Source organism: Petromyzon marinus, chromosome 4 (genome assembly GCF_048934315.1).
Source record: "Petromyzon marinus isolate PM22_M1 ecotype Great Lakes invasive population chromosome 4, UKy_Petmar_22M1.pri1.0, whole genome shotgun sequence".
Lineage (NCBI taxonomy): Eukaryota > Metazoa > Chordata > Hyperoartia > Petromyzontiformes > Petromyzontidae > Petromyzon > Petromyzon marinus.
Window position 1 is genome coordinate 24,088,232 of NC_133670.1, and position 25,963 is coordinate 24,114,194.

General features: G+C 51.9%; 1 protein-coding gene across 2 annotated transcripts; it reads left to right on the top strand.

The window, feature by feature from the left end:
* Positions 1–4,273: 4,273 nt before the first annotated feature.
* LOC116937855 (complement C1q-like protein 3) lies at positions 4,274–25,397 on the top strand. 2 transcript variants are annotated; one of them, XR_012933296.1, is made up of 4 exons: positions 4,274–5,940; positions 11,573–12,283; positions 23,345–24,332; positions 24,423–25,397. XR_012933296.1 is itself a non-coding variant. In XM_032944972.2 (3 exons), the coding sequence occupies exons 1-3, from the start codon at positions 5,806–5,808 to the stop codon at positions 23,522–23,524; spliced, it is 1,026 nt and encodes a 341-aa protein (XP_032800863.2). In that variant the 5' UTR covers positions 4,274–5,805; the 3' UTR covers positions 23,525–25,397. The 2 variants fall into 2 exon arrangements, 1 of the variants encoding a protein (XP_032800863.2); XM_032944972.2 differs by having other exon boundaries at positions 23,345–25,397.
* Positions 25,398–25,963: the final 566 nt, after the last annotated feature.

Sequence of the window (25,963 nt, forward strand, 5' to 3'; positions counted from 1 at the left end):
ATGGTGGCAGCTTTTGTGGTGATAGTGTTAGGGGTAGTGTGTCATGGGATAGAACTGGAGGTAGGGATAGCGATATGGATAGTGCTAGGGGCATGTGAAACGAGGGTAATGTTAGAGATGGGGGCGCCACATCCATTACCATCCTGAAGGGAAAGACCGGCGATCCAATCTCGGACTTGCAGAACAGGTTTGCAGGTTCCCTGCACCGTGGACGAGCGGGGAAGGCAGCAGTCGCCACGCGGTGAGCCGGCGCTACCAACCATACACGTGGGAGCAAACCGGAGCAGCTGGAGTGTTATACCCCCGCGCATGCGAGGGGGTAACACTCTATCCCACACCGATGTAATAGGTGGAGTCCGCATAGGCTGTAAACCGTCTTCTCCAGGCCACTCACGGTAGAGCACCTCTTCGACACGCAAGGGAAGGGAGATTGACAACATTTGCGTGATCCCCCGACCCTCGCTGCCTGGATCACAGGCCACGTGCATAGCCATCGCCGCCCGGGCTTGATCATCCTTGTTTAGATTCAAGAATCGATTGCGACATCGCATGTCAGTGCTGCCACTCTCGTGGCTTTCGGATTCACCTGACTCGCACGAAGAGGAATAAATCGATCCTCTGTGGGAGCGATGCACAACTGCCATGTATTCCATCTGTTGTCTGTGTTGGTGCTTGCTATGACTGCGGCTACTGCGGTTGGATTCCCAGCTTGGTATCTGAATCGACCCTGAGGCTCTCCTCCGTCGAGTCATCCTGAACTGGTGTGGTGTTGACTCTGCCGCCCCTTGCGTGCAGCGTGCCGCTCTTAATAGGTGAACATCACTTGCCCCAAAAATGAATACGACCATAAGCGGATATATGTTTTCTATGTGTGTTTATACGGGGCTCTACGGTGGTGAGATGTTATTTACCTCGCCTGGTATACAGGAGGTCGTGGGTTCGACCCCAACCCTGGCGCATGTATATTTGGAGTTTGCGTGTCCTCCCCATGGTCGTGTGCATGTTCCCTCCACATTTCGAAACACGCGTTTTGCGTATTTGGCTGCTATTGATGTCCACGTGATAAACCACTTCGTTGAGCTATCATGTGTGGTCAGGTCGCTTCTGAAAAAGAGCTGTATAGCTCAGTGGGCCTTACCTGGTAAAATAAACATGTTTTTTTTTTTAATATGTGCGTGGTTAGCGCACTGCGATATGATCCAGGCCACCAGAGTTCGACTCCCGGTAATGGCCAATAAAAGTGGCTAATATTTGAACTGGTCCTGGGCCTCCCATTGGTCGACTTAAACAGCCCCTCGTATGCTGTGCCAACCTTCATAGGTGCTCGCTGTCCCAACAGCACATCACAGGCTGTGCGGGGAATCGTTGTCCTTGAGTATGCGTGGGTATGGTGGGGGGCAGTCGCCCTCCAACAACAACGGAGAGCAGAGGAGCGACGCTCACAACAACGAGCGGAGCGCCGGGTGGCTAAAACGCAGCAAGTTGGCACAGTAGGGGGCACAGGTGGTGTATCGTCTCAATCAACAACTCGTGACACCTGGCTATGTGCCGTGACCTCCTGCGGGCGAGCCTTCCACCCACGCATCACCCACGCATCACCCACGCCTCGCTCACGCATCACCCACGCATCACTCACGCACACGCACGCAAACAAGCACGCACACACGTACACACACAGATGTTGTGAAACTCCCTTCTCCGTGGGCGTCCGTACCCTGGCTCGCCAGGAGGTGCCGGCGGTCCAGCAAGCCTGTGGACTCCCATCCGTGCCACCTGTATGGGATCGAGCAGTGGTTCTTCTTCACCTGGGGCGCTATGCAGCCCCTGGTGGTGCGAGATTCCATTTCGGGGGGGGGGGGGTGCGAGGCACGCACATATACTTTTTTTAAAGGCAAATAATGGAAACACAAATTCAGCAGGGACACGTATGTTACACTTCGTTTAATCAAACCCGATGTATGTATTAAAATTGTAAAAAAATAAATTACGATCTAGAACCAAAGGCGTACAGGGCTGCGTTTAAAAAAAAAACGTTAAGAACCACGAGGATCGAGAGTTGCGCTTCCTTCTCGCACGCGTGGGTTTTTTCCCCAGGTGCTCTGATCTCCACCCACGTGTATTCGTGAGTTCGACGACAACACCCTCACATATAGAGGACCGCAGAGCTCGGGCAATGGTTGGTAGCGGCGGCTCATCGCGTTTCTCGCCCGCGTCCTTTCGTGTCTGCGGCCTCCTCCTCGTTTCTCTGAATTATTCTGTCAATATGCGCGGCGCGTTACACGTAGGGCAGTATTATTATTATTTATGATTAGCATTCGCGAGAAAATACAACTTTGTTGTTCTGGGGGCGGGGGGGGGGCGGGGCTGCATCCAATGCCTTGAACACAATCCGCTGTGAGTCAAGCGCGCGGGTGATGGGATGAGTTGGGAGAGAAGTTAACGCCGACAGAGCCGAGCTTAGCGACACAGCAGGGGTGTAGAAGGATGAGGAGGGAGAGGAGGAGGAGGAGGGGATGCTGGAACGTGGCCAGGTGCTTGATGTATTGCGCCGCGGGAGCCGATGACGGCACGGGAATGTGGGGCGAAATCGCGTGAAGATGTTGGTGAGGTCAGAATCAGGCGCCATGACCTGTGCGTGTGTGTGTCAGTGAGAGTGTGGTAGTGTAGCGGTTAGCGCGCTGCGCTGTGAAGCCGGCGACCCGGGAACGATTCCCGCTCACGGCCAACACCGGTGACGATTTTCTGAACCGGTCCTGGGCCTCCCCTAGGTCGACTCAGCCTCAAATGAGTACCTGGTACGGTGTGTAAACATCGCCACTGGGGAGACAAAGGCGGTCGGGCGTGGTGCTGGCCACCCACCCCCTCGTGCACCGTTGTGGCCTTAATAGGTGCTCGCTAACAACACATGTCCCAGCAGTCTGTTAAGGCTACACGAGGGATCTTGGTGTCAGTGAGATGGTGTGTGTGCCAGTGGTGAGCGGTAGTTCAACGGTTAGCGAGCTGCTGTGCTACGACCCTGGTGACCCGAGTTCGATTCCCGCTCACGGCCACCACCAGTGACGATTATCTGAACCCGGTCATGGGCCTCCCCTAGGTCGACTCAGCCTGTAATGAGTATGTGTGTTAACATTGTCATTGTGGAGACAAAAGCGGTCGGGCGTGCTGCTAGCCACCCACCTCCTCGTGTGCCATGCGGGCATTCATGGCTGCGTCGGGTGGTGGATGGTTACGACACATTTATACTTCCGATAATTAACCCAAAAGCCTTTATGAACCAGTAAAGTGTTGCAATTGCTGCACGAGTTTTACCACTCAGTACCATGACTCTTTATATGTTTGTACGTGCTGTACAAACATATGTATGTTGAACTTCATACCGTACGTAGTCAACCGCGCTAATGGAAGGTACGAGGTTCCTGCCAAGTTTATGCAGTAGGGGGCGATGCATATCATTGAATCATTTGAGGGTATTATTTCAAACACCGGCACAAATAGTGTCCTTACACTGTTAAGCAGACGGCGCATAGTATTAGTATTATAATGGTAAATACAACCGCTCTATTATTCAGGGCGGCCGCTGCAATCGAACCGTGAACCTCTGCAACAAGCGGAGAATGCGAATATGTTCTCCCCTTTTTTCTGGCAACAAAGCAGCTGTGTTAATATGTTAAAACACCACACTGAAACCTTTTACAAGGAATCATGTCTGCATTAACCGTACGCCTTTTGGCGTCCTCTGGTCTAACACCGTTTGAGACGAGGCTCCAAAGAAAGCTGTTTCTGGTGTGGACCAATCAGTTTCAAAGACGATGCACATGATGAAGCGGAGTAGCCTCTGCCGCTGGGTCAACGTCATCTCGCCCGATTTATTCCAAACTCATGAACGTGATGCGGTGCCAATTCGGAGCGCGCACAGGAACAATGCCGACAATTGTTTACGCAGGAACGCCGCGCCGAGTCTTAACAACATTTGTGTTGACATCGTCCATTGGGATATTTCGCATTTCCATGAGCGAGCATTTTATTTGAGCGTTCGTGTTGGAGGAGACCGGCGAGACCCCCCAGCACTCACGCGAGGTCACCTCAGCACCGCCATCCCCCTGCCACGCACCACGCACCGCTTGTTGTTGTTGTGTTCGTTTGCTGTTGTCCTTCCCCCCGCACATCCGATTAGCACGGTTGGCTACGTACGGTGCGACAGAAATTCTACGTGCGCCGCGCAGCTCCAAGCCTACACCAGCCGGCAAGCAGTGGCGGCGGCGGCGGGGACGACCAATCCAACCACTGCCTCCCAATCAGCGCGCTCTCCAGTCCGATCCGATGCAGCGCCCACTCCTTTTCCTCCATCCACCAACTCTCTTCCTCTTCGCCCGCTCTCCCTCCGTTGCCTTTGCTTCAATCTCTTGCTCCGCTCCTCCGCTCTTCCACCCCGCATCTCATCCCGTGCTCCCCCCCTCTCCCCCCCCCCCCGTTTGGTCTCCATCGCCTCCTTCCGTCCCCGTATCGCTCCCCTCCCTCCACCTCATATCCTCCCTCCCCTCTGCCTCCCTCCCCTTCCTTCTCCCGCGGCTCCCTCCCCCGCTCCCCCGTTCGCCCGCCCGCTCGCTCTCTCCCGCGCTGGGTAAAGGGTTAAACCGTCGGTTTGCCCGCCCCTCCCGTCGCTCGGCGCGCATCGCTCCCTCTGCGCTCTCGCATCATCCAAGAGCGCGCTGGAAGCGGGGCTCCCCGCGTGTCGTCTTCGTCGGAAATAGCATTTTGTGTGCTGGTTGTATTCTTCGTTTTTTGTATTATTATTGGCGAGGAGGAGGAGAAGAGAGGAGGTTGGGGGGGGGGGGGGGGTAAAGCGCTGCGTTGCTTTTTTTTAGTTTTCTTTAGGCACGGGCAAAAGCGGAGGTCGCGGAGAGACGCGGAGACGTGGAGTGGTGGAGTCCTGGTCAAATCAACTCCATCGACACAGAGGGAGACGAGCAGATAGACAGACGGACGGGGACATAGGCGGATGGGCGGGTTGGCGGCTCACGGACACTTGTAGGCAGACAGGGAGCTAGGACAAGAAGACAGACGGGACAGGTAGGTAGGATAAACGAATTTACATTCCGACGGATGAATGGAAGAAGAGACGGACAGACACTAACAATTTGACACGATACGACGTTGATATCTGTAACATCGTTAATGCATCGATACACGTGCATACGACGGACACACGCTGTGAGTGTACACACCTAAGCGTTTATCAACTGAACACACAGCCAGATGTACGCACACACGGACACACGGACACACACGCGGACAACACTCGCAATTCGGACGATGCACGTGCGCATCCGAGGAATGGACAGGTAATCTAACGCGCTGACGGATGGACAGACGCCAGGCACGCGAGACACTTCACACCGGAGCAAGGCCACACACGCGAGGTGCAAACGAATATTAATTAGTTCAGCCCAGGAAGCTTTCGTCTGGTCGCACGGACAGGGCAATTCGCGGCACACCTGCTCCTTCACACCGTACGTGCACACACGCACACACACACACGCATACACGTGCACACACGCATACACACACGTGCACACACACACACGCATACACACGCACGCACGCACACACACGCAAACACACACACACGTGCACACACGCATGCACACACATACGGGGTGGGCATCGGTCCTACCTACCAGCTGCCTCTCGACAACTTGAGCCTGAGACGACGAGCAGAGACGATAACGACCCAAGGGGGAGGAGGAGGAGGACAAAGGAGTAAGCGGAGAGGCAGGGGCTCCGGACCCCCTCCCAGAGACCCCGATGCCAGCTCTACCCCAGCAGCAGCAGCAGCGCGGCGGCCAAGGCCCCCCACTTGTCTCGTCGGGCGTGGCCAAGGGGGAACGCAGTGGGGCACGGGGGGCCCCCACCTCGCGTTTCGCCCCGGGGCCCGTGGAGGTGAGACAGAGAGAGACAGTGTGTGTGAGATAGTGAGTGTGTGTTATAGTGTGTGTTATAGTGTGTGTTATAGTGTGTGTGTTATAGTGTGTGTTATAGTGTGTGTGAGATAGTGAGTGTGTGTTATAGTGTGTGTTATAGTGTGTGTTATAGTGTGTGTGTGTGTTATAGTGTGTGTTATAGTGTGTGTGAGATAGTGAGTGTGTGTTATAGTGTGTGTTATAGTGTGTGTTATAGTGTGAGATATAGTGTGTGTGTATGTTATAGTGTGTTTGTATGTTATAGTGTGTGTGTTATAGTGTCTGTGTGTTATAGTGTGTGTGTGTGTGTGAGATATAGTGTGTGTGTGTTATAGTGTGTGTGTGTGTGTGTGAGATAGTGTGTGTGTGTTATAGTGTGTGTGTTATAGTGTGTGTGTCTTATTGTGTGTGTGTGTGTGAGATATAGTGTGTGTGTGTTATAGTGTGTGTGTGTGAGATAGTGTGTGTGTTATAGTGTGTGTTATAGTGTGTGTGTGTGTTGTTATTGTGTGTGTGTGAGATATAGTGTGTGTGTGTGAGAGAGATAGTGTGTGTGTTATAGTGTGTGTGTGAGAGAGAGATAGTGAGTGTGTGTGTGAGATAGTGAGTGTGTGTGAGAGAGATAGTGAGTGTGTGTGAGATAGTGTGTGTGTGAGAGAGATAGTGAGTGTGTGAGAGAGATAGTGAGTGTATGGGTGAGAGAGATAGTGAGTGTGTGAGAGAGATAGTGAGTGTGTGTGAGAGAGAGATAGTGAGTGTGTGTGAGAGAGAGATATTGAGTGTGTGTGAGATATTGAGTGTGTGTGTGAGATATTGTGTGTGTGTGAGAGAGTGAGTGTGTGTGAGAGATAGTGAGTGTGTGTGTGAGAGAGAGATAGTGAGTGTGTGTGAGATATTGAGTGTGTGTGTGTGAGATATTGAGTGGGTGTGTGAGAGAGATATTGTGTGTGTGTGTGAGAGAGAGATATTGAGTGTGTGTGTAAGAGAGGAGCAGTAGTGTAAGTGGTCAGCGCACCACCCAATGAATCCGGCGACCAGAGTTCGATTCCCTGCTCACGACCAATGTCAATGACGGATATTTGAGCAGGTCTTGGACTTCCCCTAGGTCGGCTCAGCCTTAAATGATAACCTGCTGCGGTGTGGTGCTGTGTTGGCCGCCGGAACCCTTGTGTGCCGTGCTCGCTCACAGCACAGTCTGCCGTTGTATGTGAGTTAGGGTGCGGATGTGTGTGTGTGAGATAGTGAGTGTGTGTGAGATAATGTGTGTGTGAGAGATAGTGAGTGTGAGTGTGTGAGAGATAGTGAGTGTGTGTGTGAGAGATAGTGTGTGTGAGTGCCTGGGTATTTTGTACCATCGGACACTCCACCCCCACAACTCCCAATCGGTGATGGGGCAGTTGTGGAGCGAGTGGAGAGTTTCCCATACCTGGGCAGTGTGCTTATGACCGGCTCCAGTTTAACAGCAGAGGTCTCACTCCGAATCAGTCGAGCGGCAATATCTTTTCATCGGTTGCGTAACGCTGTGTGGAAGCTACCTGGTCTGTCGCTCCGCACTAAGCTTCAGGTCTTCTCGGCCACGGTCATTCCCTCCCTTCTCTACGCTTGCGAAACGTGGACCCCCCTAATGGAACATCTTCACTGGTTAGAAACATTTAGGCTGGCCTGTCTACGATCCATCCTGGGTTTAACCAGACTAGATTGTGTGAGAAGCTCACAAATCCTTGAAAGATCTGGGCAAGGTCCCATCGGTGAGCTCCTCCGGCGGGCAAGGCTGCGATGGCTGGGTCATGTAGCCCGCATGCCCAGCCACCGCATGCCGAAACAGCTTTTGTTCGGCCGGATTGAGGGGGCTAAACGGGCGCGGCACGGGCTAGAGAGGAGATGGAGTGATGTGGTACAGGAGGACGTGGAGCTGAGTGGACTTGCCGATGACTGGTACCAGCGGTGTCAAGATCGGCCTCTGTGGAGGAGGCTTGTGAAGGACGCTACTGGGCAGTTGGAGGTAGTCGCCCTCCACCAACAACGGAGGGCGGAGGAGCGACGCTCACAACAACGAGCGGAGCGCCGGGTGGCTAAAGCACAGCAGGTTGGCACAGTAAGGGGCACAGGTGGTGCATCAGCCAGTCATCTCGGTTATCTCAGTCAGTCGACCCGTGGCACCTGGGTCTGCCCCGTGACCTCCTGCCAGCGGGCGTTCGACACTTCACGTGGCCTCAGGGTGCACATGGCCTGGCACAAGCGTCGTGGTGACGTCACCGCCACTTAGTGGTGAATGGCGGTTGTTGTTGTTGTGAGTGTGTGAAAGATAGTGAGTGTGTGTGTGAGAGATAGTGTGTGTGTGTGTGAGTGTGTGTGAGAGAGACATTGAGTGAGTATGTGTGTGAGAGATAGTGTGTGTGTGAGATAGTACGTGTGTGTGTGTGAGATAGTGTGTGTGTTATAGTGTGTGTGTGTGAGAGATAGTGAGTGTGAGTGAGAGATAGTGAGTGTGTGTGAGAGAGAGTATGTGTGTGTGTGTGCGAGAGATATTGAGTGTGTGTGAGATAGTGTGTGTGAGAGATAGTGAGTGTGTGTGTGTGTGAGATAGTGAGTGTGTGTGAGAGAGATAGTGAGTGTGTGAGAGAGATAGTGAGTGTGTGAGAGATAGTTAGTGTGTGTGTGTGAGATAGTGAGTGTGTGTGAGAGAGATAGCGAGTGTGTGAGAGAGATAGTGAGTGTGTGTGAGAGAGAGATAGTGAGTGTGTGTGAGAGAGATAGTACGTGTGTGTGTGAGAGAGATAGTGAGTGTGTGTGTGAGATAGTGTGTGTGTGTGAGAGAGATAGTACGTGTGTGTGAGAGAGAGATAGTACGTGTGTGTGTGTGAGAGAGAGATAGTGAGTGTGTGTGTGTGAGATCGTGTGTGTGTGTGTGAGAGATAGTGAGTGTGTGAGAGAGATAGTGAGTGTGTGTGAGATAGAGATAGTGAGTGTGTGTGAGAGAGAGATATTGAGTGTGTGTGTGAGAGAGATATTGAGTGTGTGTGAGATATTGAGTGTGTGTGTGAGATATTGAATGGGTGTTTGAGAGAGATAGTGAGTGTGTGTGAGAGATAATGAGTGTGTGTGAGAGAGATAGTGAGTGTGTGTGAGAGAGATAGTGAGTGTGTGAGAGAGATATTGAGTGTGTGAGAGAGATATTGAGTGTGTGTGAGAGAGATACTGAGTGTGTGTGAGAGAGATAGTGAGTGTGTGTGAGAGAGATAGTGAGTGTGTGAGAGAGATAGTGAGTGTGTGAGAGAGAGATAGTGTGTGAGAGAGATAGTGAGTGTGTGAGAGAGATATTGAGTGTGTGAGAGAGATATTGAGTGTGTGTGAGAGAGATAGCGAGTGTGTGAGAGAGATAGTGAGTGTGTGTGAGAGAGAGATAGTGAGTGTGTGTGAGAGAGATAGTACGTGTGTGTGTGAGAGAGATAGTGAGTGTGTGTGTGAGATAGTGTGTGTGTGTGAGAGATAGTGAGTGTGTGAGAGATAGTTAGTGTGTGTGTGTGAGATAGTGAGTGTGTGTGAGAGAGATAGCGAGTGTGTGAGAGAGATAGTGAGTGTGTGTGAGAGAGAGATAGTGAGTGTGTGTGAGAGAGATAGTACGTGTGTGTGTGAGAGAGATAGTGAGTGTGTGTGTGAGATAGTGTGTGTGAGAGAGATAGTACGTGTGTGTGAGAGAGAGATAGTACGTGTGTGTGTGTGAGAGAGAGATAGTGAGTGTGTGTGTGTGAGATCGTGTGTGTGTGAGAGATAGTGAGTGTGTGAGAGAGATAGTGAGTGTGTGTGAGATAGAGATAGTGAGTGTGTGTGAGAGAGAGATATTGAGTGTGTGTGTGAGAGAGATATTGAGTGTGTGTGAGATATTGAGTGTGTGTGTGAGATATTGAATGGGTGTTTGAGAGAGATAGTGAGTGTGTGTGAGAGATAGTGAGTGTGTGTGAGAGAGATAGTGAGTGTGTGTGAGAGAGATAGTGAGTGTGTGAGAGATATTGAGTGTGTGAGAGAGATATTGAGTGTGTGTGAGAGAGATAGTGAGTGTGTGTGAGAGAGATAGTGAGTGTGTGTGAGAGAGATAGTGAGTGTGTGAGAGAGATAGTGAGTGTGTGAGAGAGATATTGAGTGTGTGAGAGAGATATTGAGTGTGTGTGAGATATTGAGTGTGTGTGTGAGATATTGTGTGTATGTGTGTGAGATAGTGAGTGTGTGTGAGAGATAGTGAGTGTGTGTGTGAGAGAGAGATAGTGAGTGTGTGTGAGATATTGAGTGTGTGTGTTTGAGATATTGAGTGGGTGTGTGAGAGAGATATTGAGTGTGTGTGTGTGAGAGATATTGAGTGTGTGTGTGTGAGAGAGATATTGAGTGTGTGTGTAAGAGAGGAGCAGTAGTGTAAGTGGTCAGCGCACCAGCCAATGAATCCGGCGACCATAGTTCGATTCCCTGCTCACGACCAATGTCAATGACGGATATTTGAGCAGGTCTTGGACTTCCCCTAGATCGGCTCAGCCTTAAATGATAACCTGCTGCGGTGTGGTGCTGTGTTGGCCGCCGGAACCCTTGTGTGCCGTGCTCGCTCACAGCACAGTCTGTCGTTGTATGTGAGTTAGGGTGCGGATGTGTGTGTGTGTGTGCGTATATGAGAGTGAGATAGTATACCTGTTTAGCCGAATAGAAAGGGCTAAACGGGCAAGGCACGGGATGGAGAAGATAATGGCTGCTCATGTGGTACAGGAGGATGTGGGGCTGAGTGGACTAGACGATGACTCTGGTGACAGCCTCTGTGGAGGAGGTTCATGAAGGACGCTGATGGGCAGTTGGAGGCAGTCGCCCTCCAACGGAGAGCGACGCTCGCAACTGCGATCGGATCGCTGGGCGGCTAAAACGCAGCAAGTTAGCGCAGTGTGTAGCACAGGTGGTGCATTTTGCTAGTCATCCCATTGAGTCAACCCATGGCACCGGGGTCTTCCCCCGTGACCTCCTTGCCAGCGAGACTCCGCCACTCCACGCGGCTTCAAGGTGCCTCTTGGTGTTGGCTTCGTTACAAGATACCCGAGAGGGGGGGGGGGGCAGGAACCGGTAACCGTTTTATAAAATAAAAAAAGCAATTACAAAAGTCAGACACCGGTTTAATCGTTTCAACTGCGCTGTTCGTAATAAACGCGCGGCTACTTTGTCAATCCACTGCTGGATTAAGGCATCCCAACGCCGTGTGAGGTCCTGGAAAGTTGCTTGGCCATACTTCACCGCGCTGGTCAGTGCGCGTTGGTGAAGCGGCGGTGAAGAGATTGGCGCCCAGGTACCGGTGGAGACACGGGGTATATCACTCGCCACTGATGTTCACTGCGGCAGCGAATCGAACTCCCGCAACCCAGGCCCGCCCCGTTTCATAACCAGAATCAGAACGTTCATTTATACTGGAGGAACCCGATGAGCTATAAAGCGCTTTTTTGCTCACAGACGTCCAGTAGCTAACGGCAGCGTGCGCGCGTGATCCACTGCGCAGAAGGCGCTCGCCTCGCACCCCTTCATTGACCCCCTTCCAGAAATCGTCGGATAACCCGGCCCCACCCCCCCACACCTCCCGCGGTGCCCAGGCCAAGCCGGCCACGGTGGCCGCGGCGGCCGCGGCGTCAATCACGGCGACGGCCAAGATCGCCGACTCGCGCCCCGTCTTCGTGAACCTGCGCCGCAAGTGGCTCGTGACGGCGGCCGTCGGGGTGGTGACGGTGCTCGTCCTGCTCATCGCCATCCCCGTCCTCGTCTACTCGAAGCACTCGGCCGCCGCGCACGAGATGCTGGGCACGTGCCGCACAGTGTGCGACCCCCACGCCGCCGCCGCCGCCGCCGCCGCCGCCGCCCGGCCCAGGGACGCGGCGGAGCGGGGCCACGCGCTCACGACCCCCACGCTGCAGATGTCGGGGCCGCGCGGCGAGCAGGGCCGCGCGGGCAAAACGGGGCCGCGCGGGCCCCAGGGCGAGCCGGGGCCTCCGGGCCCTCGGGGTCCGCAGGGCGAGCGAGGGGTGGCGGGCCCTCCCGGCGCGCTGCTGCCCGGCTCGGGTGCCGTCAGCGTGCCCACCTACTACTCGGCGCCCAAGATCGCGTTCTACGCGGGGCTCCGCAACCCGCACGAGGGCTACGAGGTGCTGCGCTTCGACGACGTCGTCACCAACCTGGGCAACCACTACGACCCGGGCAGCGGCAAGTTCACGTGCTCCATCTCGGGCACGTACTTCTTCACCTACCACGTGCTCATGCGAGGAGGGGACGGCACCAGCATGTGGGCCGACCTGTGCAAGAACGGGCAGGTACGTGGGGAGGGAGGTACAAGGGGGTGCTGTGGGGTGGGTTGGTGGGGGGTACGAGCGCCGAAAGCCGGCGGGACCAATCCGTTAAGGGAGCCTCGGTCGGCGTTTGGCGTTACGAGCGAGTGGCGGGCGCCGAGTAGAGCGGGTAGCTTGCTTAGTTGGCACGCGAGAAAGACAATGCAGAATCCCAATTGTGGGTTTTTTTTGCTGGAAGAATCCGATGAGCTATAAAGCTCTTTTTCACAGATGTCCAGTAGGGACGGGCCAGAGCGTTACAACAACAGTACACAAACACGATAGAAGTGCAAAGTGCACTAAAGGTAAACAATTAACTTCAAAAACATACGCACATAAAACTAAACTATTTCTCTCTTACCAATTCGCTGGTTACGCAATGTCTAGTACTGTATCGAGACGGTCGTGAGTCCCAATGGAACTCCCAACCCCAATCCTGGAGTTCAATCATCCCCGGACACCTCCGGTTTAAACGAAGCCCTGGGCGTGAGCGAGCGAGCGAGGTTAATTAAAAAAGAGATGGTTCTCGTGAAAGGGGGTGGGAGACCTTGCAATTGGATCCAGATAGACGTGAAGTCGGATAAGCGTCGCAGCGATTGACTATAGCGATTGGATATTTAATGTTGTGAGCTACAATTCCACGACGTGCTGAGCGGAGGAGCCCGCTTGTTCCACCCGCGGTCATCGGCGATGCTGCGCGTGAAGGTTTACAACGCGTGGCATTGGAAGTTTGCTGAAGTTCCTTGGATCGGTCCAATATTCGTGGAGGAAATATCAACACCCTTCTCCCACGCGTTATCGCGGTCCTCTGTCGCTGGTGCCGAGAGAAGTTGTGGTTTTCAAGAGCACACGAGCTGATGTTTTGGGACGCACTCCCGGATAGAGCCGACCCGTCATAAACTGCAAGCAGTGGAGGTCACCCGTCCATGGAGGCGAACGAGGGCGGTCGCCTAGGGCGCCAAGTTAAGTGGAGCGCCAAAAGTCGAGGCGAAAAATGTAAATACGTAAAAACGTAGATGTCATTGTTTTAATCCCCACGTGCACGTACAGATGGAATATTAATTATAATTAATTTATCAACATTCCTGAGAATGTATTGGTTGGACAGACGGACAAACCGAATAATTATGCCTCTGATTAAAAAAAAAATACGCTTCCAAAAACATTAAACGGAAATTCGGGGCAACAAGTTTCCCAGTTTACCACGAAAAAAAACCCCTCTCAGCCTGGATCTGCCCTTGGGGTTTGGAGGTGGGGGCGCCGATTGCACGGCTCGCCCTAGGACGCCAGTCGCTCGCAGCTGCTCGTCTCGGGCTCGCCCCGACAGCACTCACTCACTACCCCGTGCATGCCGAAGAGACATCTACTGACGGCACCGTGCGCTTCATTGAAGATGAACCCAGAGGACAAGCGGCTCCTGTGTTGCAGGCTCGCGAGCCTTGTAGGCTGCGTGACGACCCAGGCTGCCCGCCTCGGGTCGGTCTGTGTGTGGCGGCGTGTGAGTGAGTGCGCGGCTAACACCAGTGACGATTATCCGAACTGGTCCTGGGCCTCCCCTAGGTCGACTCAGCCTCAAATGAGTACCTGGTGCGGTGCGTGAACATCGCCACTAGAGAGTCAAAGGCGGTCTGGCGTGGTGCTGGCCACCCACCCCCTCGTGTGCCACAGTGTCGGCCTTCATAGGTGCTCGCTAACAGCACTTGCCCCGACAGTCTGTTCAGGCTATACGGGTGATCTTTGTGTGAGTGTGGGGCCAATACCAATGGCGAATATCAACTGATGCTGGATCTCCCATAGGTCGACTCAGCCTCAAATGAGTACCTGGTGCGGTATGTGAACATCGCCACTAGAGAGACAAAGGCGGTCGTGCGTGGTTCTGGCCAGCCCACCCCCTCGTGTGCCGTGTCGGCCTTCAGAGATTCCCGCGAAAAACACTTGCCCCGACAGTCTGTTCAAGACTCTATGGGGTGGGTCTTTGTGTGGGCAGAGAAAGGGAGCGGTGGCACAGTGGTTAGTTAACTCAATGTGTTACCGATCCCAGCTACCAGAATTCGATTCCTAACCACGGCCAGCAACCACAGGACGAGCGATCTCTGAGCCGGGCATTGGGCCTATTCCGAGCTAGATTTCATCCTTAAAAAAGAGAGTTCCAGGCTCAATATTCAAATCACCAGCAAATGGGGATACAAAGGCGGCTGGGCGTGGCTCCGACCACGCCGAACCTTCGTGCCGTCATCAAGAGGCGCTCGCTCGTTGGAAGCAAACAGCCTGTGAAAAGCTATTCGGGGGGAAAGGGGACGTAAATATTTGTATGCGCAGTAAGAATAATATGACAGAGACAAACAATGTATTGGCTGGCTGACAGACGCTGCTTAGTTTCGCGATGCATCACTGGCAAACTTTGAAGGCATGAGGCGGCACGGACGCGTGTCGAGAGACGAAAGTCTTCCTCGAAGGCTCTGCCGGCTCCCTAATAGAGTTTTACTTTTATGCTCCCCCGTGCAGCCGCAGTAATGCAATGTATTCAACGCGGCGGTGGGGGAGCGGTGGCGCACCGGTTAGCGCCCTAACATAAGAACCACCGCTGCAGTCTGACTCCCATTCCCGGATAATGTCAGCGGAGAGGGAGATTCGAAGCCGGCGCTGACCAGGGGTGCTGCGGTATTGGTCAAAGAAGCCCCCATGGCAAACACGGCGTGGGGATGTCTTCATCCAGCAGTAGATTGGCAAAGGGATTTACGCGTAGGCGGAGTTTGCCTTCTAGATTTGGGGTGGGGGTGGCAGTGGTTCGCTTTGTCCCTCACATTCGGAATCGCGCGTGCATATAATTAATTAATTAACCTTTAATTTTTCTTGTAAACTCCTGAAAATCAATTCATGTGTCAAGTTTGGTGGTGGGGGGGGGAGTCATTGCCCGCCGCTGTGCCCCGCGTGCACCAAACTCCGCCCATGGCTTTACACGACGACTCTATTGATAATACATATTATAATAATTTATAATAATTATAAATAATTATAATATTATTTATTAATAATATGATACTATACATTACAAAGAGCACAGATTATGACATGTACAAAGCTCTGCACGCTACACGAAGACACTCATTAATTTGGTCGATAACTCCTTAATATGTCCATGATAAAGGGTTTTTCTTTTTTTAGGGGGTGTGGGGGGGGGTTTGATCGCATTAATATAAATGCGTCGGTGAACCTGCCCACCACCAATTTAATAAGGTTTGTCACGCAAACAAAACGTGCCAATTAGTAAACAAGTCCGCGATGTTTACAATTCGAGGACCGTGACGCTTCGCCGCTGATGGCAGCCAGCCTCATCAGGCGATGAGCGAGAATTGTGAAGAAGCCCTCCTGTCTCGGTCTCAATTAGAGGGAGTGAAAGGTGACGTCGTTACTTTGAGCCTATCAGGTGCGTGTTGAAAACAACAACAACATTCATTTATAGAGAGAGGATCGCAGAGCGTTGGTAATTGTTGGTAGGACCGGCTGCTGCTGCTGCTGCTGCCTTCCCAACAGGGGCATCCCTCGACTCGCTGCTGCCAGCAATTGGCGCCCGAGGGCAGACCCAGGCCGAGGTGTTTTGGTAAACTGGGAAACGTGTTGCCCATATATCCCGTTAAGTGTTTTTGTAAGCGTATTTTTTTTTTAAACAGAGGCATAATTATTCGGTTTGTACGTCCGTCCGTCCAACCAATACATTCCCAGAAATGTTTGTGAATTAATTATAATTCATATTCCCTTAGTATGCGCACGGGAATTGAAATAATTACATTTTAGTTATTGTCTGCGTAATTTTGTATTCGTATTTTTTTGTTTGTATATATTTCTTAGTATTTTTTTATTTATATGTTTTGCATGTTTTTTATTCGGATTTTTTTATTTGTATTTTTGTATTCGTATATTTGTATTTGTATATTTCCCCTCGAAATTGGCGCCCCACTTAACTTGGCGCTCTAGGCGACCGCCCTCGTCCGCCTCTATGGACTGGTGGCCGCCGCTGGGTCTCAATCGTCTGCGGTGCCTCTGAGTCGTCCTCTCTCTCTCTCCCTCTCTCTCCCTCTCTCTCCTCTTGTCTGTCTGAGCGTGAGCTAATATCGTGCGTCGACATGATTCAGACCATATTCTTGGGGTCTTTCGGTAAAGTCACGTCGAACAAAAAAAATACCCAAAGACCCAAAGAACTTGAATTCCTGCAGTCACGAAAGCTTTAAGTCAAGATGATTCAGACCACTTCGTATGAATGTTTTACAACTGACATTCTGTCCGGTGTGGTGCTATACGTACCTTTTGGTTCCTTGGCTTTGGAAAAGCATTGTTTCCAAATTTTACTAAATCGTGTTCGATTTGATGTGCTTCTCCATCTCTCTTTGTCTCCCCTACATGCTAAGGCCTCGGCACAGAGACCCTGTCTCTCTGTGCTCCATACGTGTGTCTCTCTTTGTGTCTCTGTGTTAACTCCCTCTACTTAGGTGTCTGTATATATATCTGCGGTTCTGTGTTTCCTCTCTCTCTTAAATTTAGCTCTTCTGTGCCTGTTGATGATTGCTTGCGTTGCAATCGAAACGTCGTATGCTATTATGTAATTTTATTATTATTTCTTATTTCTACGTAACTTTACCGAAAAAACGTAAAGAGTCATTCCTGAAGTCACGAAAGCGCCAAATGAAGTTTGAACCACTTCTACGGGGAGGTATCAAGTCTGTGTCTTTGCGTTGTCTCTGCTTGTGTGTCTGCCTTTGTGTCTCCGTGTATGTGTCTTGTCTCTCTCTCAAATGTCACACTTAAGTTTGTGTCTCTGTGTTGTCTCTACCTGTGTTTCTGCCTTTGTGTCTACGTGTATGTGTCTTGTCTCCCTCTCAAATGTCACAATTAACTTGGGTTTGTCTCTGTTGTTGTCTCTACTTGTGTGGCTGCCTTTGTGTCTCCGTGTATGTGTCTTGTCTCTCTCCGCAGTCCCTGTGGGCATGCTAATCTGTACACCCCCCCCCCCCTCGCTGCCCCACGTTCCCTTGGTACATGCTGATTTTGTGCCCCTCTCCACACTGCGGCGACGTTCCCCTTTCCCCGCAGCACATGCACATGTGTGTGGTGTGCCTCCTCTTGCTCCAAGTCAGTCCCTGCTAATTTGTATCCCTTTATCTCTCAGTCTCCGCCGCCCCCCCCCTCTCCCTCTATTTAAGGCTTCGGCACAGAGACACTGTTTCACTGTGTCCCATATGTGTGTCTCTCTCTGTATGTCTCTGTGCTAACTCTGTCTGCTTAGATGTCTATATATGTGTCTGCGATCTGTACTCTATCACTCTCTTAAATTTAGCAATCCTTAGAGGAACGTAATCAGCCAGGTAGAGTGTTGACTGTTCTGTTGGCCGGCTATCTACGCTGTATTGTTTTATATTCCTCTCTGTGTCTCTGCTTCTTCTCTCTCTACTTATGTCTGTTTTTTGTGTCTCCGTATATAGGTTCTTGTCTCTCTCTCAAATTTTCACACTTAACTTATAATTTAGCAATCTTTGAAATAACGTAATCAACCAGACCATACGTTAATTGTGTTTTGACCGACCCTCTATGTTGCATTATATTGTTTCCAAATTTTACTAAATCGTGTTCGATTTGATGTGCTTCTCCATCTCTCTTTGTCTCCCCTACATGCTAAGGCCTCGGCACAGAGACCCCTATCTCTCTGTGCTCCATACGTGTGTCTCTCTTTGTGTCTCTGTGTTAACTCCCTCTACTTAGGTGTCTATATATATCTGCGGTTCTGTGTTTCCTCTCTCTCTTAAATTTAGCTCTTCTGTGCCTGTTGATGATTGCTTGCGTTGCAATCAAAACGTCGTATGCTATTATGTAATTTTATTATTATTTCTTATTTCTACGTGACTTTACCGAAAAAAACAAGGAGTAATTCCTGCAGTCACGAAAGCGCCAAATCAAGTTTAGATGTTTGTTAGTTGTGATTGTTGGTTTGCAATATCCCTTAAGGACCTCGTCCTCGTCCTCTGTTTATGTTTTGGGTCTGTGTTTTATTTCTGTGCTCACGGCCCCCACGGATCTCCCTTGCAATAGCCGTGCAACCAATACAATCAAACTCAAGGAATTAGCACAACACCAGCCATCATCAAACAAAAATCGCGCTCTATAAAAATTCCAGTTCGTATTGTGAGCGTGGTTGCACACACAACAACAAAACTAACAATGTAGCCCGCGTTAATCGAGAGCCCATTCAAATTAAGTTTGAGATCCCAGCGTGCGTGTGTGTGTACACATGTTCCACGTGTGTGTGTACACGTGTGTACACGTGTTCCACGTGTGTCTGTGTGTACACGTGTTCCACGTGTGTGTACACGTGTTCCACGTGTGTGTGTACACGTGTGTGTGTACACGTGTTCCACGTGTGTGTGTGTACACATGTTCCACGTGTGTGTACACGTGTTCCATTTGTGTGTGTGTACACGTGCTCCACGTGTGTGTGTACACGTGTTCCACGTGTGTGTGTGTGTGTGCGCGCGCACGTGTTAAACGTGTGCATGTGCGCGCGTTCGACGAGACGTTGCTTATATTGCTTATCGCGCCGCATGTGACGTGTTTAACAATCATCGGGCGCGTGCAGCGTGGAACGGAGTACATTTTTATTTCACCGGTGAGCACGGAAAGACGTAGCGTTCTGGTGGGTGGCGAGGACTGCAGTTTGGGAGGCGCTTCTGTCTCTCCGATAGAGGGGGAAGAGATGGGAGTCCGTATTTTTGCTGTGCCGTCTTCTCCTGGCAAGTCAGGGTATGGCCCTCTCCTCAACGCCCGCGGGAAGGAAGTTTCACGACAATCCACGTGGTGATCCACCAACCCTCCCTGCCTGCACAGTGCTGGATCACAGGCACCGCCATCATTTCGTGTCGTCTTGATCAAACACCAGAGAGAGAGAGACACTGGCAAGGGAGGTCCCATGATGTAGCTGCTCACCCCAAGCTCTCAATGTCCTGGTAGTGGCATTGTCTTTGTGCTGCTCGCCTTCTTGGCGTCCTCTGATCTAACGCCGTTTGAGACGAGGCTCGAAAGAAAGCTCTCTCTGGTGTGGCCCAATCAGTTTCAAAGACGATGCATCATCATAAACTACCGGAGCATTTTATGTTTGTTTGCATGCTCACAAGAATATGTGGTTAATGCAGACATTGTTCCTTGCAAAATGTTTCTGTTTGGTGTTTTAACATCTTAACAACCTCCTGTTTGATTGCCAGCAAGGGTTAAAACCTATTCTTATTTTTTTTATGCTGGCAAGGGAGGTCCCATGATGAACCAGAGAGACACTACGATGTGAATACAGAGACTGACACACCGACAGACTGATTTAGACACAGAGAGGCATACGCACAGACTGATAGAAACACCGAGAGACATACAAAGACTGACAGAGACACAACAACAACAACCGCTGTTCGTCGCCACTAAGTGGTGGTGACGTCACCACGGCGCGTGTGCCAGGCTAGGTGCACTTCGAAGCCACGTGAAGTGTCGAAGGCTCGGTGACAGGAGGTCACGGGTCAGACACTGCAGATGCCATGGGTTGACTGGCAGATATATACATGGACAGATACACGAGCAGATAGACATATATACAGACACAAGATACAGATCCTCCTATAGACTTCACATATTCTTGGGGTAAGTGATGTTCGTGAGCACCTATGAAGGCCAGCAAGGCACACCAGGGGGTTGGACAGCACCACGCCCGATCGTCTTTGTCTCCCCAGTGACGATGTTTACAAATCGCACGGGGTACTCATTTGAGGCTGAGTCGACTTAGGGGAGGCCCACTACCGGTTCACATAATCGTCACTGGTGAGCGGTGAATCGAACTCGGATCGCCGGGGTTCGTAGTGCAGCATGCTAACCACTGAGACACCGTTCCCCAGCAACACACACACACACCGACTAACAGGCATGCAGATACACACACACTGACAACAGGCATGCAGATACACACAACAACAACCGCCATTCGCCACTAAGTGGCGGTGACGTCACCACGACGTTTGTGCCAGGCCATGTGCACCTTGACGACACGTGAAGTGTCGAACGCCCGCTGGCAGGAGGTCACGGGGCAGACCCAAGTACCACGGGTAGACTAACTAAGATGATTTGCTGATGCACCACCTATGCCCCCTACTGTGCCAACCTGCTGTGCTTTAGCCACCCGGCGCTCTGCTCGCTGTTGTGAGCGTCGCTCCTCCGCCCTCCGTTGTTGTTGGAGGGCGACTGCCTCCAACTGCCCAATAGCGTCAATCACGAGCCTCCTCCACATAGGCCGATCATTGACACCGCTGGTACCAGTCATCGGCAAGTCCACTCAGCTCCACGTCCTGCTGTACCACATCACTCCATCTCTTCTTTAGCCCGTGCCGCGCCCGTTTCGCCCCCTCGTTCCGGCCGAACCAAAGCTGTTTCGGCATGCGGTGGCTGGGCATGCGGGCCACATGGCCCAGCCATCGCAGCCTTGCCTGCCGCAGGAGCTCACCGATGGGACCTTGCCCAGATCTTTCAAGTATTTGTGAGCTCCTCACACAATCCAGCCTGGTTAAACCCAGGATGGATCGTAGGCAGGCCACCCTAAATGTTTCTAACCAGCGAAGATGTTCCATTAAGGGGGTCCACGTTTCGCAAGCGTAGAGAAGGGAATGACCGTGGCCGAGAAGACCTGAAGCTTAGTGCGGAGCGACAGACCAGGTAGCTTCCACACAGCGTTACGCAACCGATGAAAAGATATTGCCGCTCGACTGATTCGGAGTGAGACCTCTGCTGTTAAACTGGATCCGGTCATCAGCACAAAGCCCAGGTATGGGAAACTCTCCACTCTCTCCACAACTGCCCCATCTCCGATTGGAAGTTGTGGGGGTGGAGTGTCCGATGGTACAAAATACCCAGGCAGGTGCTTAGTTTTGGTAGTTGATGGTAAGGCCCCATCTCTTAGTGGCACGCTCCAGTCTCAACAGCAGCGTCTCCAACTCCTCCTCTGAATGAGCAGCTATTACCAAATCATCGGCATACATAACGTGGTTGAGCAATAGGGAGCCATCCTTTGACCGCACCCGGGCATCGATCAGCCTCCCATTATATCTGTACCAAATGGAGATTCCCCCGGTACAGCTATTGAAGGCTTCACGAACTACGTGGTCAAAATAGATGTTAAATAATGTGGGAGCCAGAGGACATCGCTGTCGCACCCCAAGGTGTACAGGAAATGGCTCTGACTCCCAGCCACGTAGTTTTACCCGGGCCTGCTCACCATCATGAAGGTCCTTAATGATCGTGAGCAGAGTGTCAGGGACTCCAAAAGCACGAAGAACAACACAGAGCCCAGGCCTACTGATTGTATCATAGGCCTTGACCAGGTCAATGAAGCAGAGATGTAGGTTTTGTTGTAATTCCCTACACCTCTGCTGTAGCAGACGGACAGAAAATTTGGCATCTGTGCAGGACCTCCCTTTCCTGAAACCGCATTGGGGCTCCGCAAGCCTCTCCTCAGCGTGCCTGGCAAGGCGATGTTGAATAATCCTTGCCAGGACCTTTCCCGGCACACGGAGGAGTGAGATGCTCCTGTAGTTGTTACAGTCTGTGCGGTCGCCCTTCTTAAAGAGGGGGACCACCACATACACACACACACTGACTAACAGGCATGCAGATACACATATACACTGACTAACAGGCATGCAGATACACACACACTGACTAACAGGCATGCAGAAACACATACAACGCACCTCTAGAGATGCACACACCCAGACTGATAGAGACATACATACAGAAGACTAACAGACACAGAGACACACGCAGATGAACAGACGCAGTCTCACAGAGACACAGCGGATCGATGGCACGGTGTGTGTGCGCGCGCGTGTTGTGTGTTTTGTGGACTATTGTTCTTCATTGAGCGGCTGTACGCGTGATCTTTGATGGAGAGGTCAAAAAGTTAAGGGCGTCTCTGTGGTGCAATTGATCTGCGCCCACATAAGGTATAGACCGATTCCACTACACCGCACAACCCTGTGTGTGGGTCTCTCCGCGTCTGCCCCATCTCTCTCTCTCTCTCTGCCTCTCTGAAGAATTTGCTGTCGCATTAAAGTGATTCTATTTTTTTTCACGTGCAACTCGAAGAACAAAACACAGATCCCACGTGTAGTTTTTGTTTTTAAACAGACTCGTTGGAGTAAGTGTCGTTTTGCGAGCATCTATTAAGGCCGGCACGGCACACGAGGGAATGATTGGCCAGTACCTCGCCTAGCTGCCTTTGTCTCCCCAGCGCTGGCGTTATCACACCGCACCAGGTACTACTCATTTAAGGGCTGAGTCAACCTAGGGGAGGGCCAGGACCGGTTCAGACATTCGTCGCTGAGTCACATGCAGAGTTACATAATACGCGCACACACCGCGCGCACACAACAACAAACAACGACGAAGTCCTTCTGCATATCAAATACAGGCTGTTGGGGCACGTGCCAGCTTGCGAGCACCTATGAGCAATGCGTACTGCACTGTGAACGTTACTCGGCAGGCAGCTGTGTTCGGTTAGCGAGCACTGATGTTCAGTTAGCGAGCACCTATGAGCATTGCGTACCGCACTGTGAGCGCTACTCGGCATGCAGCTGCGTCTGTGCGGTGCATCGCAGCGGTGGCTGACCGCGCGGTTCCCTGCGACGCGATTCGGCTCGGTGCGAACGCATCTCCTGCGGCGCGAAGCGAGGGCGACCTGCACGAGCCGTGACCGTTTGCCGACCCACGACAGAGCCCATTGGCAAGGTGTTGCCACGTAAACAACACGTGCCGGTGGGCTTGGGGAAGAGAAACCCCCACCGCATTTACAATGCTAAGTGCGAGACCGTTCCGCTGGTCATTACAGCAACAACAGCAGCAGCAACAACAGCAACAACAGCCAGCTTCATCAGGCTATGAGCTAGGAATTGTGCACCACGTGGCCCGGGCACCGTCCACCGCTCTCACCCCCCCCCCCTCCTGGCCCCTCCACCCCGCCCCCCCCCGCAGGTGAGGGCGAGCTCCATCGCGCAAGACGCCGACCAGAACTACGACTACGCGAGCAACTCGGTGATCCTGCACCTGGACGCGGGCGACGAGGTCTACGTGAAGCTGGACGGAGGCAAGGCGCACGGCGGCAACACCAACAAATACTCCACCTTCGCTGGCTTCATCGTCTACGCGGACTGAACGCGAGGCGGCCACTCCGGCGAATGTGGGCTCGTGTGTATGTGTGCGGTGATGATGATGTGTGTATGTGTGTGGTGATGATGATGTGTGTATGTGTGCGGTGATGATGATGTGTGTATGTGTGTGGTGATGATGATGTGTGTATGTGTGTGGTGATGATGATGTGTGTATGTGTGTGGTGATGATGATGTGTGTGTTCGTGATGATGATGTGTGCGTGTGTTCGTGATGATGATGTGTGCGTGTGTGGTAGTGGTGTGTGCGTGTGAGAGAGAGCGCGAGATCGTTGTGTGTATGTGTGCGGTGATGATGATGTGTGTAGTGATGATGATGTGTGTGTTCGTGATGATGATGTGTGTGTGTGTGTGGTAGTGGTGTGTGCGTGTGTGTGTGAGAGAGAGCGCGAGATCGTTGTGTGTGTGTGGTCGTGATGATGATGATGTGTGTGGTAGTGATGATGATGTGTGTGTGTGGTAGTGGTGTGTGCGTGTGTGTGTGAGAGAGAGCGCGAGATCGTTGTGTGTGTGTGTGTGTTCGTGATGATGATGTGTGCGTGTGTTCGTGATGATGATGTGTGCGTGTGTGGTAGTGGTGTGTGCGTGTGAGAGAGAGCGCGAGATCGTTGTGTGTATGTGTGCGGTGATGATGATGTGTGTAGTGATGATGATGTGTGTGTTCGTGATGATGATGTGTGTGTGTGTGTGGTAGTGGTGTGTGCGTGTGTGTGTGAGAGAGAGCGCGAGATCGTTGTGTGTGTGTGGTCGTGATGATGATGATGTGTGTGGTAGTGATGATGATGTGTGTGTGTGGTAGTGGTGTGTGCGTGTGTGTGTGAGAGAGAGCGCGAGATCGTTGTGTGTGTGTGTGTGTGGTCGTGATGATGATGATGTGTGTGGTAGTGATGATGATGTGTGTGTGTGGTAGTGGTGTGTGCGTGTGTGTGTGAGAGAGAGCGCGAGATCGTTGTGTGTGTGTGTGTGTTCGTGATGATGATGTGTGCGTGTGTTCGTGATGATGATGTGTGCGTGTGTGGTAGTGGTGTGTGCGTGTGAGAGAGAGCGCGAGATCGTTGTGTGTATGTGTGCGGTGATGATGATGTGTGTAGTGATGCTGATGTGTGTGTTCGTGATGATGATGTGTGTGTGTGTGTGGTAGTGGTGTGTGCGTGTGTGTGTGAGAGAGAGCGCGAGATCGTTGTGTGTGTGTGGTCGTGATGATGATGATGTGTGTGGTAGTGATGATGATGTGTGTGTGTGGTAGTGGTGTGTGCGTGTGTGTGTGAGAGAGAGCGCGAGATCGTTGTGTGTGTGTGTGTGGTCGTGATGATGATGATGTGTGTGGTAGTGATGATGATGTGTGTGTTCGTGATGATGATGTGTGTGTGTGGTAGTGGTGTGTGCGTGTGTGTGTGAGAGAGAGCGCGAGATCGTTGTGTGTGTGTGTGGTCGTGATGATGATGTGTGTGTTCGTGATGATGATGATGATGTGTGTGTGTTTGGTAGTGGGGTGTGCGTGTGTGTGTGAGAGAGAGCGCGAGATCGTTGTGTGTGTGTGTGTTCGTGATGAAGATGATGTGTGTGTGGTAGTGATGTGTGTGGGTGGGGTGATGGGGGAGCGGTCGTGTACTGGTTAGCGCACTCTCGCTACGAAACCCGGCGAACCGAGTTCGATTCCCGCCTACGACCACCAACACCGGTGAATATTATCTGAACCGGACCTGGGCCTCCCCTAGGTCGACTCAGCCTCAAATGAGTACCTGGTGTGTAAACATCGCCACTGGGGAGACAAAGGCGGCCGGGTGTGGTGCTGGCCACCCACCCCCTCGTGTGCTGTGCCGGCCTTCATAGGTGCTCGCTAACAGCACTTGCCCCTACAGTCTGTTGAAGCTGCACGGGGGAATCTTTGTGTCAGTGTGTGTGTGTGTGTCAGTGTGTGTGTGTGTGTCAGTGTGTCAGTGTGTGTGTGTGTGTGTCAGTGTGTGTGTGTGTGTCAGTGTGTGTGTCAGTGTGTCAGTGTGTCAGTGTGTCAGTGTGTGTGTGTCAGTGTGTCAGTGTGTGTGTGTGTGTCAGTGTGTGTGTGTGTGTGTGTGTCAGTGTGTGTGTCAGTGTGTGTGTCAGTGTGTGTGTCAGTGTGTGTGTGTCAGTGTGTGTGTGTGTGTGTGTGTGTCAGTGTGTGTGTGTGTGTGTGTCAGTGTGTGTGTGTGTGTGTGTCAGTGTGTGTGTGTGTGTGTGTCAGTGTGTGTGTGTGTGTGTGTCAGTGTGTGTGTGTGTGTGTGTCAGTGTGTGTGTGTGTGTGTGTCAGTGTGTGTGTGTGTGTGTGTCAGTGTGTGTGTGTGTGTGTGTCAGTGTGTGTGTGTGTGTGTCAGTGTGTGTGTGTGTCAGTGTGTGTGTGTGTCAGTGTGTGTGTGTGTCAGTGTGTGTGTGTGTCAGTGTGTGTGTGT